At 44.4% G+C, this 17,715-nt stretch overlaps 1 protein-coding gene across 1 annotated transcript in view; it reads left to right on the top strand.

Annotated features, from left to right (window-relative positions):
* Positions 1 to 17,715, top strand: part of LOC143983036 (multidrug and toxin extrusion protein 2-like) — a 447,238-nt gene that overhangs the window by 150,772 nt on the left and 278,751 nt on the right. Inside the window, exon 6 of the mRNA XM_077482263.1 lies at positions 1,704 to 1,748. Coding sequence (XP_077338389.1) covers positions 1,704 to 1,748 — 45 coding nt within the window. The remainder of the gene's footprint in view (positions 1 to 1,703; positions 1,749 to 17,715) is intronic.

Here is a 17,715-nt window from a genome sequence, read left to right as displayed (position 1 = left end):
CGCACGAAAATCGGCTGTTGCTGCAGCCCACTAATGGTGCGAAATTCATACGAAAATTCTTAGATACGATTTTTGAAAGAAAATTCTTTCAAAATTCGAACCGTGTATGGCCGGCATAATTCTATCAGTTGTGATGGATTGGGATCTGCTTCTGTCTGCATCCAATTATCACTCTTTGCTCATTCCCTGGTTGAACCTATAGCAGTGCTTCTCTGCTTTGCCAGCAGCCTATTTAGAGCATCAGCACAGGTGTGTGGGCGTACCCCTGATGACGTCAGTTGAAGAAAGGATCGTCGGGTAGTCACGCCCACACGCTCTGCGCATGAGCAATCACTTTTTAAACATCTTTATACAGGACTTTTTGCTTGCTAGCAACTCTTTGTTTTAAACCAGTTTTTATGCTAATTGGAGACTTGTGGAAGCTCCCAAACAGCATTTGTATCATTTACTCTAATAAATCTTTTTGATGAGACAATATCACACTATTTGGAGTATCATATCTTTTTTGCAAGATGTGCACAACCTTTTGAACACTTGGGATACTTACTGTGAATGAGAGACCTTCAGGAACACAGAGGTCATTGACAAGAGACACCCAGGAGATCAAGGAGGCCCAGGAGATCTGGAGTTAATTTCTGGGGATCTGTGATCCAATTCACGCTCTTTGACCTCCCTGAGTAAGGGGGGTTGCTGGCGGTCCGTTAAGCCTTCCTTTTACTAGAGGTGACAGATATCACAAGGTCAAGCAATCACACCAAGTCACATATTCATATGAAGATTTTTTAGTGACTTTTATGGACTTCCTTTAGATATTAACTATATATAAATTTTTTCTCATCATATTTATTTTTTACTTTTATTGTAGCACTCTCCGTATATCTTTTGGTCTTGTATATTCCCTAGTTTTGCTTAATCTATGCAAGTTTTATTTATTTGCAGTATTCAGCAATTTCTTGGTTTATATGCTATTTTATATGTGATTTATGCACGTTTTTTGCAGTATTTAGCATTTTTTTGTTTTGTATGCGATTTATGGTAACACATTATATGGTCAATAATTTGCACTTTTTTGTAAGGTGTGTCCATCAACTTTCTTCATATATTTTAGCACTACACTTTTTTCTACACAAAGATATTTCAGTGTAGAAATCACTTTTTCACACAGTTTAAAAGAAGATTATCTGTCAACAATATAGCGCATATTTCAGTACAATTTAAGCAATTATATCATGCTGTAAACATTAATTCTATGTGCAATAGTCATGGTCTTAACAAGAGTCGTGGTTTGGGTACTGTAGTAAATTTGTTTCTGAGAGTATTTTTTGCATCAGCGCTATGGTGAATATCGTTTTAGCGCTAATTACTGCGTTTAGTGCTAATTATGGCTAATTTGCGGTAATTAGTGAACAGTGCTATAGTAAATTACCCCCACTTTGTCCAAAGAAGTGCAACACAAAACAGGTCAAACATACTCTGAACTGCTAAATTACAGTGAATAGGATTTTTCTGATCTGCATTTGTTAAGAAAAAATGCCTGTCAACATGAGTCCTTGCCCTCACTTCTGGCCTAAAGGATCACCATCACTAAAGTAGTAGGTGAAGGAAAATCGTACACAATAGGGGCACAGGACATAATATCCTGAATTCTGTTTCACTATGTATGTGCTAAATCATACTTTATATGATTCTAATTTTCATTACAGGCCACATTTCTTCAGCAACTGCTATTAGGATATTTGCAAAATCAGGTAAAATTTCTGTAAAGTCTAACCCACATTCTACAGCTAACATGTTCTTTTCAGTTGCAGGCAATTTCTCTTTTACATTTTTTACATGTGCTTTTTATAGTATGCTGGAATTTAGCTTAGATTAAAGTATGAATCAGTTGCTATAGGTTAGACATGCTTTTTCTTACCAAAAAACCTACAAGACCTAGAAGTAGTCACAAAAGGAGGACATGGGTCCAGTTGTTTACCCAGTTTCCAGGAATGGAGCGAAAGTTCTCGCTCTGTTTCACTTACAAGTTCCAGTACATCTTCAACCAATAGGTCTGATTAGGGTTACATTTAACTTTACATCTTGTGAGGCCTTGCTTTCCTGGAGGTCTGTAAGTGAACCCTGTGCCATATCTGAGAACCACATGGTGTCCCAAGAATAAATAGTATCTTTGGATCCTGCCTGAAAATTCTGCTGCTATGGCTGCTGTCACCAAACCAAGAACCGCTCCTGACCAGGGTTGGTCATCTTACTTTAAAAAAGTAATTAGTTAAGTTACAAATTACTTCTCCCAAAAAGTAATTGCGTTATTAAATCAGTTACGGTACTATATTGGAAAAGTAATTAGTTACTCAGCAAAGTAACTGTGACTTTTTTTTATATTCTATAGACGGGACTAGCAAGGGAAGTGAATGTCGCCACCTCCATCTGCGAGATTGACATCTCACGAGCCCCATCACCTGGTATGGATTTAAAGGGGAACCCGTATGCTGAAAAAATGGCGTGGGGGTCTCCCCAAAGTCCATAACAGATCCTTATTGGAGCACGCAGCCTGGCCAGTCAGGAAAGGGGGTCGGGACGAGCAAGCGGGCCCCCCCCCGAAGCTTACCAGGCCACGTGCCCTCAACATGGGGGGTGCTCAAGGTGGCGGTGACAGTGACAAGACCGGGCCAATGCTAGTAAAAGAGCTGTAAGAAGATAGCAGAGGCCCGGCAGAAGAAGCGAAGAGCGGGACAAGACCCCCAAAGTCGGAAGACCCCCTACTCATTCACATAGGGTAGGGGGCTGGAATCTGGGGGCCCTCTTATTAAAGGGGGCTCCCAGATTTTGATAAGCCCCTACCCTCAGACCCTGACAACCAACGGCCAGGGTTCTCGGGAAGAGGCCCCCCCTTCACCAAAGCACCCCCCCATGTTGAGGGCTTGTGGCCTGATGCGGTTCAGGAGGGGGGCCGCTCGCTCATCCCCACCCCCTTTCCTGACCGGCCGGGCTGCGTGCTCGGAAAAGGGTCTGCTATGGACTTTGGGGGACCCCCATGCCGTTTTTTTGGAGTATGGGGTTACCCTTTCAATCCATACCAGGCGACGGGGCTTGCGAGGTGTCAATCTCTCCGATGGAGACGGCGACATTCACTTCCTTCGCTAGTCCCGTCTAACTGGTCCCGGGCGGTAGATGTAATTGTGGTAACGTCGCTCAGGTAATGGGAATGGCATTACAATGAGGGGAAGAGTAATCAGTTAGATTACTCGTTACCCTCTAAAGTAACTGCATTAAGTAACTCTGTTTATTTTAACTGAGTTACTTACATCACTGCTACTGACCCAAGCCAGCTGATATAACACGCCAAGGTAAAGGCTTTGCTCATCGCCTCTTTGAGGCCTAGTGCAGTACCCTGCTTTTGTGACACATTATTGAGACATCTAAGGTGTGGTAGTCAGATGGGGTCCAAAGGATACAGTCCTAGAGCTGGCCAACAACCTCTGGTGTGGTTTGGCGTGTCCCCTGGACATTTTCTAAGCCTTGGGGGTTCCCATCCTGGGTTCTCTGTGGGATTTTCAGGCAGATATGAGGAATTGGAAAGTGCAAACTGAGTTTGCAAAAAGAAGCCCATCAGTTGTCCTATCAGCAGAGGCACCCAGTGTAAGGTATTGATAGCTTTGAGTCGTCTGTTTTGTATAAATGTAAAGTTTCTATATTTCACCAAATGAAACCTGTTTCATGGCAAAATTTGCCACTTCCCCAGTTCAAGCTGATAACAATGGTGTTGATTGCGGCAAGCTGATGACATCTGGTGGCTCGCATGATGCTTTCACTGGATGACATCACCTCACCATTTACTTCACCTTGAACTGAGGAAGTGGCAACCTTAACTACACAACATGCTTTATTTTGTGAAATAAAGAAACCTTAACAAAAACTGATGACTTCCACATATACACAAGATAGCAAGCATGTGTGCTGAAAGTTTAAAAATGACTTGCTAAGCTATTGCTAGACTTGCCAGGCTTCACAAGTTTGTTGCACAACTGCAGAAAGTCTGCATTGCATACTTTGGACAATACTTGTGATATTGTGTGTGTTCCCCGTCATTCCTCACCTATAGGATATCCCTTTAATGTTGAGTGCCAGTGACTGTCATCATATTTGTGAGCCCAACCCAATGGATTGTGGAGCTAATAGTCTTTCTGATCAGCACAAGAGGGAGGACTCTCTTCCTCAGACCCAAAACTTGTGGAAAAATGTCTGAACCCAGTGTGTCAGATGGGTTGAAAGGTTTAGAGGATCATGGTGATGCAGATGAGCAGGTAAATCCAAGAAGTCCTCTAGGGGGTTGTGCTACATTTGGAGCCTCGTCCAGAATTTATTCTGCAGCAGGCCCTAGTCAACCTAGACAAGAACCTAGATCTGCATGGGAGGCAGCTTCTGAGGCTGTAGTCGATTGGGGCACAGTCCAAGAAGTTCGAGAGGAAAGAAGTACTGTTCTGGAAATCTCAGGAAGTGAGTGTACTGAGAGGGAGATTTGATGATTGGTGAGAGTCCTGGTCCCAGGACATATGGATGAAGCTGAGCACGACCTAGTCCAAGTCAGGGTACTGTTGGAATGGCAGAAAGATAAACCTGTGTGTTCCAGGAAGAAGAGGTCCGCCTAGCTAAGGGGGTGACTACCAGGGTGACCCCACTAAAAGTGGGGGAGAGCCTGTTTGAGAGGCAACCTTTGTCAAGGACCCAGGAGAAGGGCTCAGGATCAATTGGGACAGACTCTCATGGGGCCAGTACCCTTCCTGTATCCTTCTACACTCATATGAGCCGGCTAGTTGATGGCCTAGTGAAGAACGGATCTGGAAATGCCAACCAGAGCTATCAGAGACTCATATTTTTCTCAGGTCAGTTACCGAGCCCTATCGGAGAAGACAAGTTTGAGACCTGGATGAGTTAGCCATTCAGGCTATGGAGGAATGGAGTGTTTCATAGGCCATGAAGCGACAGCGGTTCAGTGAGAGTCTTCGAGGCCCTGCGGCCGATGTAATCCACAATTTGAGAATGAGAAAGAGAACCTGTATTGCTATGGACTACATAGATGCTTTGTATGCTGTATTTGGAAGAGTTGAAGCAACTGCAGATCTGATGTACAAATTTAATCACACTCATCAACAATGAGGGGGAGGGAGCCTCTCTGAGAACATCTCCCGAGTAGACAGAATGTTGCACCAGATTACCCTTAAAAGGTCTATCGATCCCAAGGACGTTGATCAAGCTCTTTTAGACTGGGTTTTACAAGGGGCTTAGCCAAACCATCCCATTGTCTTGAAGTTATTACTGAAAAGAAGCAAGGTGGTACCTACATACCCTGAATTGATAAGAGAAGTACACGAAAAGGAAGCTCTATTGGAAGAAAAGAGCCAAGGAACAAGAGAATCAAGGGCTATCGCTGTTAATATGGAGAAAGTAATTGCCCAAGCTGTCCAGGTAGAAGCATGTTATTCAGGTGAGGACAGTGGAACTGAAACAGAACCGGCTGGACTGGCCATCTCTGATACTAGAAAGCCGGTGAGTGAACTCAGACCCACTGAATTGATGGCTCAGGTAGCTCAAGCCCAAACTCAGATGTGTAATGCTCTAATGCGAGTAATGAAGACCCAAGCAAAGGTCCAGGAACAGCGATTTCACCAAGGAGAGACAAAACTTTTCAGAGTGCGAGAAATGTTACGGATGTGGAGAAGTTGGACGCTTCCGGGCTGAGTGCCCCAAAACTGGAATTAGCCCACAATTACTCACAGAAGTTTTAAAAGCCTTACAGAAGCTACTCTTCCAAAAGCCAGAGGGAAGCTTCAAGGGACCTTAGTGAAGGAGCTAGCTGAGAGTGCTGTGGAAAAACTGTGCTCCAAAGCTAAAAAAAAAGGAATGAAAGTCGTTTGCTACCTCTTCCCCTCCCTTGCCTGGTAAAAAATAAACAAGGCCCCCAGGAAAGGAAAGCTGGACACGGGAAATCAATGCCCACCCTTCTGAGTGAATTGTTAAACTGACTCCATCACCTCCTTAGGGCACAAGCTATAGACTCGCGAGCTGGAAATCTGCCAAAGGACCTGGTAGGGCCTTCTCCTATAGCCTCGATACAAGTAGAGGGCATCTATACTCAAGCCTTGCTGGATTCCGGAACCCAGGTTACGTTGTTGTTTCAAGATTTCTATCACAAGTACTTGAGGCACATTCCTATGTTTAAACTCAAAGAGTTAGAGATCTGGGGTATAGGAACCGAAAAGTGCCTGTATGACGGTTATAAACCCATCAAGATAACCTTTGATACTTCCTTGGCTGGAAAGCCAGGGTCCTTCGATACTTTGGCTGTTGTTTGTCCCTGACCTCCTGGGGCAGGCTGCGATTCATTGCTGATAGACACCAACACCAATCTTGTAAGGAGGTTACTCAAGCCTTTGGTGTTGGAGGTTGCTTCCGTAGGGAATATCCATCCTCAGTTGTGGCAGGCTTTTCAACGAGTGTTGCAGTAGAAGAAAGCCCTCATGTAAGGGGTATGTCACAGATCAGCTGCGGAGCTGATCTGTGTCTCACCTTTACTGCAGTGGGTCGGCTGGCATCTGTTGTTCCACTGGCGGGTATTCAGCTCTGTGCACTCTGCAGCTATGGGTGTCACCGTCCTTCACCTGTTGCCTAATATATGTTTCCTTTCTGCTGCTTCCTGTCCAGCCCCTCATGTGCTTCTCTATTTAAATCCCTTTCTAACCAGCTACCATTGTTTGAGCAACATTTGTTTCTGAAGCTCCCCTGTGTATCCTCTTTTACTTGACCTCTCGTTAACTGATCTCTTGTGTACCGACCCATTCTGATTACGTTGTCTGCAGCCCGCCTTGACCTTGGCTCACTATCCAGCTCTCCTTTGCTTCATCCATCCATTCTTGTCTAACAGTGTCTTCTGGTACTTCCCTAGCGAGCAGGGTGAACCCAGGGGTCGTGACCTGGGGTCAGCACGCAGCTAAGCTCAAACCTTCGTGAGAGGGTCCCTGGCGGAACACCAGCTGGCTCTTAGATTCCACGCCCTGGGGGATCCCGTGTCGCCTGCTCGCCTGTGGGCTCACTGTAAGTAGTACTGTGACAGGGTAGGAAAACTGTGGTGATTAGACACCCAAGAAAAGGTGTTGCAGCCTGGGGAAAGAACCTGGATGAAAGACACTGTTAAGTTGTCGTGGGATCAACCGGGTACCTATGTGGTGGTAGAAGCTGATCCACTGGGAAAGTAAGTGCTGCCACCCCAGTGACAGAGCACGACTTAATCCGGAAGGAAAATGGAATAGAGACCACTGTCCAGAGCCCAAATCTTTCCTCCAGATGGGAAGAGAGGATCAAAGCTCAATTAGCTCGATGGGAGAAAATGTTCTCCAAGAATGACTTCAGTATAGGTCGTGCCAGGAGTGCCCAACACTGAATTTGGCTAAGTGAAGATAAGCCTTTCCAAGAAAGAGCTGGGAAAATCCCTCTGTGCGACCTGTGGGACCTTGGAGAACGGTTGGCTGAACTGAAAAGATTGGGGGTTATTAGGGATTAACAGGAGCCCTTATACCACTTCAATTGTGGTTGTGAGAAAGAAAAATGGGTCCCTCCAGATGTGTATTGACTACCGAACTTTAAATCAGAGGACTATCCCAGATCAATACACAATATACAAAATACCCCGGGCAACCAAAAAAAGAAAATTTGCAGCTAGCACAACAAACAGATACATTTGTTGTCAAGTGAAAACGTGCATGCAGTGCAGCGCTAATAAAACTCACCAGACTTATATAACAAAATCTTACATGAGTATGAGTGAATGATCAATATTGTGACATAAACTAGAAAGCATAACATACAAAAATATACACTTCAACAACGCACTTATTTGATAAATGCGAAAAAAATAGTACACTATAATAGCATTCGCATGTGTATAGTGCAATATAAACAATAAATTATAAATCAAAAATTGGTGTAAAAGTCCAAAAACAATTATGATAAAGTCCCCCGTGATAATCAGAACTTTGTAATCTTGCGACCACCCTGTGACAACACCACCACCGATAGGGATGCAAGCTTACCAGAAAATTCGGACTCAAAAAGAACATAAGTTCTATGAGTCAATAAGACCCCTTTCACACTGGGGCGTTTTTCAGGCATTTTTCAGGTGCTTTAGCATAAAAAAGCACCTGTAAAGCTCTTGAAAGAAGCCGCAACTTCAATCCCAATGTAAAATCCCGAGTGCTTTCATACTGAGGTGCTGCGCTGGCAGGGCATCAAAAAAAGTCCTGCAAGCAACTTCTTTGCAGCAGTTTTGGAGCGGTGAATACACCTCTCCTAAAGCGCCCCTTCCCATTGAAATCAATGGGAAGCACCTGCAAAACGCCTGAAAGGCGCTTTTGGCAGCAGCGCTTTGTGGGCACTTTTAACCCTTTATTTGGCCACTAGCAGGGGTTAAAAGCGCCTCAATAGCGCTCAAAAAACACTGGTAAAGCGCTGCTAGTTTAAGCGGCGCTTTCTGAGCGTTTTTTGGGCGCTGACATTGTGAAAGGGCTCTTAAAGCACTTGGGCTTTCACATTGGGATTCCAGATGAGGCTTCTTTCAAGTGCTCCACAGGAGCTTTTTTTAACGCTAAAGCGCCTGAAAAATGCTTGAAAAATGACCCAGTGTGAAAGGGGTCTAAGGGTTTATGGTGTCTCGTCCCAAAAACGTATGAATACTGCTTCTCCATACACAGGTAGTTGGTATCAATTTGCACTCAGTGGATGGGAGGAATAGAAAAAGGGCCACATAGTGTAATTCTGTATATGTAAAAAATGATTTATTAAAAGTAGTACACTTACATTTAAGTAGTAACTTCAAAGCGCTTATAAAAACAATTGCGGCAATGGAGTGCTACTGACGCATTTAGTCTCAGTAGACTTCGTCTGGGGTATGTCTAAACTGGAGCCAGACTTACATTTATAGACAATTTGACCCCTCACGTGAGAATCCAGCTCCCGGTGTCACTGCATGTTTCTGACAATGACTTCCGGTTTTTGCCAAGATGGCAGACCGGCGTGCGTTCCACGCCTCCCTATCACAACCTGAAATGCACTCCAACGAACGCTCAACTTCCACCCGGTGGAGAGCTAGCGTGCGCTCCAGGCTTCATTGGACATATAATTTAAAACAGTCATTGCCATATATTACGTAATATATAATCATAACGTTTTTAAAGCAATCAGGGGGCGTGCAGTGCAAAGAAAAAACAATACTGCATGCAATTATCTTGCTATGACAAATATGGAGGTCATATAGTGTTAAAGTATTCCACTCCACACACGACATGAGTGAATGGAATGCTGCACCATCACTATTAATAATTAAAAAATGAAATACATTTACAAAAAATAATACGTATAAGCCGAGATTTTCAGCCTCTTTTTTGAGGCTGAAAGTGCCCCCTCGGCTTATACTCGAGTCACCGCTGTCTGACTGCTCGATCAGCGTATCGAGCAGACAGACGGCGGACATTAAAATTCAAAAGCCGCGCCTCCTTCTCCGCCTCCGCCTGTGATAGGCGGAACACTGAATTTCCCAGCAGTCAGTGTTCCGCCTATCACGGACATCCGCTCATTCTCATACTACGGACGAGTATGAGAGGATGTCCGTGATAGGCGGAACACAGGCTGCTGGGAAATTGAGTGTTCCGCCTATCACAGGCGGAGGCGGAATTTTGAATTGTAGAATGGCCGCCGAGAAGAGCGGCGATCCATCGGCACGGCACGGGACGGAGGAGGCACGGCACGGAGGAGGCACGGCACGGGACGGAGGAGGCACGGCACGGGACGGAGGAGGCACGGGACGGAGGAGGCACGGCACGGGACGGAGGAGGCTCGGGACGACGGCGGCTCGGGACGGAGGCTTGGGACACAGGTAGGCTGGACACACACACAAGGCTGCACGGACACACACACACACACACACACACACACACACACACACACACACACACACACACACACACACACACACACACAGGGATGGATGGATGGATGGATACACACACACACACACACACACACACACAGGGATGGATGGATGGATGAATACACACACACACACACACACACACACACACAGGGATGGATGGATGGATGGATACACACACAGGGATGGATGGACGGACACACACACAGGGATGGATGGATGGATGGACACACACACAGGGATGGATGGACGGACACACACACAGGGATGGACGGACACACAGGGATGGACAGCCATGTCTCACCCTCGGCTTATACACGAGTCAATAAGTTTTCCAGTTTTTTGGGGGTAAATTGGGGGCCTCGGCTTATATTCGGGTCGGCCTATACTCGAGTATATACGGTAAGCCCAATTTTAAAACGTGAATTTAAAATGTTAATATTGAGAAACATGAAGTGAGGGATAGCTGACCTAAATGGAGCCCAAAAATTGAGTCAAATGTTAAGACACATATTCGAGATGGATTCTCTAATAGACGATTTTTACATCAACAGAAACCAATCTTAAAAATCATAGATTCCATACAGTGAAAAAAACAAAAAACCTGATTAGGATTCTCACCATTCTGACACCCACCCCAACCGTGATTATGCCAATCAATTGTGCTATTCCTCCCCAGTGAGGAATGAGGGACGTTCTTATCCCCATTCCATAGAATCTCAATATTACAATGCACCTCCCGTTTCCACATATAACAGGTTTTCCCCACTTAGGGCCACTCGAGGCTTTGAACCCATGAGTAACAATTATGGATCATCTCTGTATGGGTATAACCAACCTAATCCCAACTCTTATGGGAACCAGGGTTTTCACAAGGACCCATACACAAAAAAGCGAGGCCTGCACCCAAGAGAGGGTGTAGAGGGGGGAGGAGAGTACAGAGGAGGAAAAAGAAGGGTCTAACAGGTCAAGGCATTTTTAATTTGAGTACCAGGACATTCACTCAGGAAGAAATGTCGGTCTTGGATAAGGGGCTTAAATATGCCCCTCCGAAATGACTTGACAAATTTGGGACCTTTATTGACATCCATAAATGCATACATAAAGTGAATATTCAATGCTATTTAATATCAAATCCACATACCACTAGCTATTAGGCTGCCACATCGGGGACTGTTCATTCTGGACTATTGAATTTGTCCTTGTTTACTCCTCCAGTCCCGGTAGCCCCTGCTGTTAAGATCTTTAGAAACTTAGTTCTCAATGACCTTGCCAAACTTCCTGAGAAGCTTATTTGCCACCGGCCCTTTTCAAATGCCGGGCTCAAGTCTTTGTGTAAACAGAAAGACTTAGTTATACGTCCGGCCGACAAGGGTGGTGGCATTGTAATTTTAGATAAAAACCTGGCACATACAAGGAACTTTCAAATAACTCTACTAACATTTACAAAAGACAACTCAAAGACCTCATTACAAAAGGCCACAACCATAGTATTTTAAATAAAAATGAGGGAGCTTTTTTGATTCCAACAGCGCCCAGAATTCCTACTATATACTACTTACCTAAAATACATAAGGATTCAATTACACCTCCTGGAAGGCCTATAGTGAGTGGCATCAATTCTGTCACATCACGTATAAGTCACTACATAGATTTCTGTTTACAGCCCCTGGTTAGGAAAATGCCATCATACTTGAAAGACACGGGTTCTACCATTAGACTATTAGAGAACATTAAATTACAAGATCATTATATTATGGCCACAGCAGACGTGGCATCTTTATACACATGTATACCACAGGGAAGGGGCATAGAGGTTGTTCGCCACTTTTTAGAGTGCGAGCAGTCTCTAGCGTCCTTCCAGTGTGAATACCTCATATAACTTTTGCAATTTGCCAGGGAGCATAGCTATTTTTGGTTTAATGGACGCTATTACCTCCAACAATGAGGTATAGCTATGGGAGCCAAGTTTGCTCTGAGCCTTGCGAATCTGTTTATGGCTAAGTGGGAGGAGGATGTCGTCTATGCCCAACAAACCTCATCGCTTATTTTATGGGCTAGATTTATTGGTACTTTGGACTCCCTGAAACAGTTTTTGATCATCTCAACTCTAATGACAGGGGGATTGTATTATCTTATGAGGCAAGTAGTAGTAAGATCCACTTTTTGGACTTAGAAATAGAGATTGTTGATAAACAATTCAAGTTCAAAACCTACTTTAAGCCCATAGACTGTAACAGTTTTATTTCCACCTATAGTTGCTATCACAAATCTTGGCTGAGCTCGGTCCCCCGTAGTCAGTTTATTAGACTCCGGAGAAATTGTGCTGACTTAGATACATTTTTGACACAGGCGGATACCTTGAAACAAAGGTTTCTGGACAAGGTATACGATAACAGCACTATTGATTTTGAACTTCAAAGAGTGACTGATACTGATAGGGAGTCTCTACTTGCAGTTAAACCCAAACGGGAACCAGACAAGAGTTTCAAGTGGGCTTTGATGACATCATTTTCAACACAGCACAAACAAATTAAGACGATTATCAGTAGGTATTGGAATGTTCTTAAAAATGATAACATCCTTGGTAACGAGCTAAAATTATTTTTAGGGGAGTGCCCGCCTTACAGAACCGTATAGCACCAAACATTATAAACCCTCCGGTCTGCCCATCTTTTTTTCATAATTTGGAAGGTTTTTTCCCTTGTAAAAAATGTGTCGTGTGTCAACACAACACATTGGGGAGACAGAAGACCGTGGAATTTATTTCAACCGTTACTAAAAAGAAATATACGATTAAACAATTATGCACATGTGGCACAAAATATATTGTATATTTGATTACTTACCCCTGTTGGAAAACAGTATGTGGGCCGTACAATAAGGACTTTCTCCACGAGAGTGGGTGAACATATTGCTTTAATTAACCACTTCAATACAGGGCACTTAAACACCTTCCTGCCCAGACCAATTTTGAGCTTTCAGCGCTGTCGCACTTTGAATGACAATTGCGCGGTCATGCTACACTGTACCCAAATGAAATTTTTATCATTTTTTCCCCACAAATAGAGCTTTCTTTTGGTGGTATTTGATCACCTCTACGGTTTTTATTTTTTGCGCTACAAATAAAAAAATACCGAAAATTTTGAAAAAAAAATGTTTTTTTTTGTTTCAGTTTCAAAACTTTGTAAATAAGTACGTTTTCTCCTTCACTGATGGGCACTGATGGGGCTACACTGATGGGCACTGATAAGGTGGCACTGATGGGCACCAATGTGGCACCAATGAAGTGGCACTGATAGGCGGCACTGATGGGCGACACGGATGGGCGACACGGATGGGCGACATGGACGGACACTGATAGGTGGCACAAATTGGCACTGATAGCTGGCACAGATGGGTGGCACAGGTGGGCATGGATAGGCGGCACAGGTGGGCATGGATAGGCGGCACAGGTGGGAACTCATAGGCGGCACAGGTGGGCATTCATAGGCGGCACAGGTGGGCACTCATAGGCGGCACAGGTGGGCACTCAGGCGGCACAGGTGGGCACTCAGGCGGCACAGGTGGGCACTCATAGGCGGCACAGGTGGGCACTCATAGGCGGCATCGGTGTTATAGTAATGGATGCCAATCAGTGCCAAACAATAATGCATGCCAATCAGTGATGCCCATTGTGGCCACTGATTGGCATCCATTATGGGCACTGATTGGCACCCATTGTGCTGACTGGCACCCTGGTGGTCTAGGGAGGATTATGGATTTTTATTACCTTTTCCCTGGTGGTCTAGTGGTGTCCCTGGTGGTCCAGTGTGGGCATCCTCGGGGGGGCTGTGCTGATAATCGATCAGCACAGACCCCCCCTGTCAGAGGAGCAGCCGATCGGCTCTCTACTCGCGTCTGACAGACGCGAGTGAGGGAAAGCCGATCACCGGCTCTTTATTGGACACGGCTGATCACATGGTAAAGAGTCTCCGTCGGAGACTCTTTACCGAGATCGTAGTTGCCGGGTGTCAGACTGACACCCCGCAACAACGATCGCCGCGATGCGCGCCCCCGGGGGCGCGCAGCGGCTCATAATCCTAATCACGTCATATGACGTCCGGTTAGGATTATGAAACCACTTTGCCGCCGTCAATTTGTAATAGGGCGGGCGGCAAGTGGTTAAAGTGGTTGTAAACCCTTACAACACACTTTGACCTACAGGTAAGCCTAGATTAAGGCTTACCTGTAGGTCCAAGAAATATCTCCTAAACCTACACGGTTTAGGAGATATTTTCCGAAAGACAGGCACCGCTGTCTACGGCGCATGCGCCGTAGACAGCAGCACGCAGGTGCACTGAGCTCGGCACCGTCAATGGCGAATATGCTGAGCGTGGCGGCTCCCGTGCGCATGCGCGGGAGTGACATCATCGTGGCCTCGCCGGATGGATGCGCCGGACTACAGGGGACAGCGGTGACATCGCTGGCTCCTGTGTTAGGTAAGTGACACATAATTGACTACTATGCGATGCATAGTAGTCCATTATGCTTTACCTTTGCAGGGAATGAAAGAGGAAGTAAACTCATCAGGGTTTACTTCCTCTTTAAGGGTAGGGACTCTAAACATAGTGTCCCTAGACATTATAAGGAATACCATAATAGTAATCCGATAGGGTCACAATTCATAGTTATAGATCAGTATATTCCCCCCTGGAGAAGGGGTGCTGTGACCAGAGGGGTCTCTCATTTGGAGGCCTTCTGGATCTATGAGCTTCAGTCCCACGCCCCGTTTGAAATGAACGTGGAGTGGGACATTAATGCTTTCATTAATGAATCCTAATCAGTTTTTTTTTTTTGCTGTATGGAATCTATGATTTTTAAGATTGGTTTCTGTTGATGTAAAAATCATCTATTAGAGAATCCATCTCGAATATAGGTCTTAGCATTTGACTACATTTTTGGACTACATTTAGGTTGGTTATCCACAACTTTATGTTTCTCAATATTAACATTTTAAATTCATGTTTTAAAATTGGGCTTATTATTTTTTGTATATTTTTTGTAAATTTATTTAATTTTTAAATTATTAATAGCGATGGTGCAGCATTCCATCCACTCATGTCGTATGTGGAATGGAATGCTTTCACACTATATGACCTACATATTTGTTGTAGCAAGAAAATTACATGCAGTATTGTTTTTTCTTTGCACTGCACACCCCTTGATTGCTTTAAAAACGTTATGACTATGTATTATGTAATATGTGGCAATGAATGTTTTAAATATATGTCCATAGAAGTCTGGAACACATGCTAGCTTTCCACCAGGCAGAAGTTGAGCGTTCGTTGGAATGCACTTCTGGTTGTGATATGGAGGCTTGGAACGCAAGCTAGTTCTCGATTCGGCGTAACCGGAAGTTGAGGGCATGCTGGTCGGCCATTTTGGCAAAAACCAGAAGTCATTGTCAGAAAATTGCGGTAACACCGGGAATTGGATTCCCATGTGAGGGGTCAAATTGTCTATAAATGTAAGTCTGGCTGCAGTGGAGACATACCCCAGAGGAAGTCTACTGAGATGAAACGCGTCGGAAGCACCCCACTGCCGCCATTGTTTTTATAAGCGCTTTGAAGTTACTACTTAAATGTAAGTGTACTACTTTTAATAAATCATTTTTTACATATACAGAATTAACCTATGTGGCCCTTTTTCTATTCCTCCCATCCACTGAGTGCAAATTGATACCAACTACCTGTGTATGGAGAAGCAGTATTCATATGTTTTGGGACGAGATTTTGATAGGTTACATCCCAGCTGTCAGCGGACACCATAAAGTCTTATTGACTCATAGAACGTATGTTCTTTTTGAGTCCGAATTTCCCAGTAAGCTTGCATCCCTATCGGTGGTGGTGTTGTTACATGGGTGATCGCAAGATTACGTTTGGTTTTTGGTGTACTTGAAGATTCGCAAAGTTCTGATTTTCATGGGGGACTTTATCACAATTGTTTATGGACTTTTACACCAATTTTTGATTTATAATTTATTGTTTATATTGCACTATACACATGCGAATGCTATTGTAGTGTACTATTTTTTCCGCATTTATCAAATAAGTGCGTTGTTGAAGTGTATATTTTTGTATGTTATGCTTTCTAGTTTATGTCACAATATTGATCATTCACTCATACTCATGTAAGATTTTGTTATATAAGTCTGGTGAGTTTTATTAGCGCTGCACTGTATGCACCAGATCAGTACACAACCCATTGCATAGAAGAGGCCCTTCAATGCTTATCAGGAGCTAAATGGTTAAGTATTCTGGATCTGAAGTGTGGATATTATCAGATACCCATGCATTCGGATGACCCGAGAGAAGATGGCCTTTATTAGTCCTCTAGGATTCTTTCAATTTGACCGAATGCCGCAGGGATTAACAGGGGCCCCCATCACCTTTCGGAGACTGATGGAAAACACAGTGGTTGATATAAACTTGATAGAAGTGTTAGTGTATCTGGATGATATCATCGTTTTTGGAAAAACGTTGGAGGAGCATGAAGCTCGATTGGAGAAAGTTTTCCAACGACTACACACCGAGGGGTTGAAGTTGTCGTTATCAATTCTATCAAACCTCAGTCACATGACCCTCAGAAGCTGGAGGCTGTTATTTCCTGGCCACGCCCAAACACCGTCACTGAATTAAGGTTGTTTCTGGGTTTCTGCTCCTATTATAGAAGATTTGTGAAGAATTTTGCACAGATTGCCAAACCCCTGAATGAGTTATTACAGAAGCAGATGGCAGAAGGCTCATGCTGGAGGACCAAGGAAGCCACATGAGTCTATTCAAGAGCAATGGACAATGAAGTGTGAAAGAGCCTTTGAACTCCTGAAAGGAAGCCTTATTACAGCACCTGTGTTGACCTATGATGACCCCCTTGAAACCTTACAAATTACATGTGGATGCTAGCAGAGATGGCCTTGGGGGAGTGTTATATCAAGAGTCAGAAGGAAGACTTGTGTCAGTCGCAGCCTTACTCGCCCCCCCCCCCCCCCTCCCCCGAGAAAGAAGAGTTCTGGTTCAGTTTGAAATATCGGCCAGGAGTGGGAAACCAAGACACTGATGCTCTTTCCCGAAGACCTTATGCCACGGATATTAGTAAGAAGAGTTAGGTCCATTTGCCCTCGGAGGGAGTACTGGCTGTATGCCAAGGAGTAGAACACAGACATAAAGGGGCGACAGGAGCCAAAGCTATGGGGGTTACCCCTGCTGGAGTGCCAAGATATTACTGTGATTTGACACAATTTGTAGTCAAGAATTGCCTTAATTAACTAGAGAGGACATGAGGCGGGACCAACGCAAAGACCCATTGGGTAGCCTTATAAAGAAATCCTTGTCAGTGCAGGATCCTCAAATGCTGGTAAGTAGTTCCTTCGAGGGAGCTAAAGTAGTCTATAAAGAATGGGAATGGATGCAGTTAGAAGACCAGAAAGGCCCATCTGAGAGACCAGAAGGTGTTCGTCAACTGTTCCTTCCTGAGAAACACCCATTAACAGTGTTGACCGCTCTCAATGATGATCATGGCCACTTAGGTCCAGATAGAACCTTTAAGTTAGTCAGAGACTGATTTTATTGGCCATCCACGTGGGCTGAAGTGGAAAGCTTCTGTCGCTCTTGCATCAGATGCATTCAGAGAAAGACTTTACCAGACAGGGCAGTCCCAATGGGCCATCTACAGAGTTAGGGACCAATGGAGCTGGTGTG

The sequence above is a fragment of the Lithobates pipiens genome, unplaced genomic scaffold (assembly GCF_037356315.1).
Source record: "Lithobates pipiens isolate NorthernLeopardFrog02 unplaced genomic scaffold, aLitPip1_a1.2 Scaffold_16, whole genome shotgun sequence".
In the NCBI taxonomy this organism is placed as follows: Eukaryota; Metazoa; Chordata; class Amphibia; order Anura; family Ranidae; genus Lithobates; species Lithobates pipiens.
Note: the sequence above shows the minus strand (reverse complement) of the source record. Positions and strands in the feature narration are given on the sequence as shown.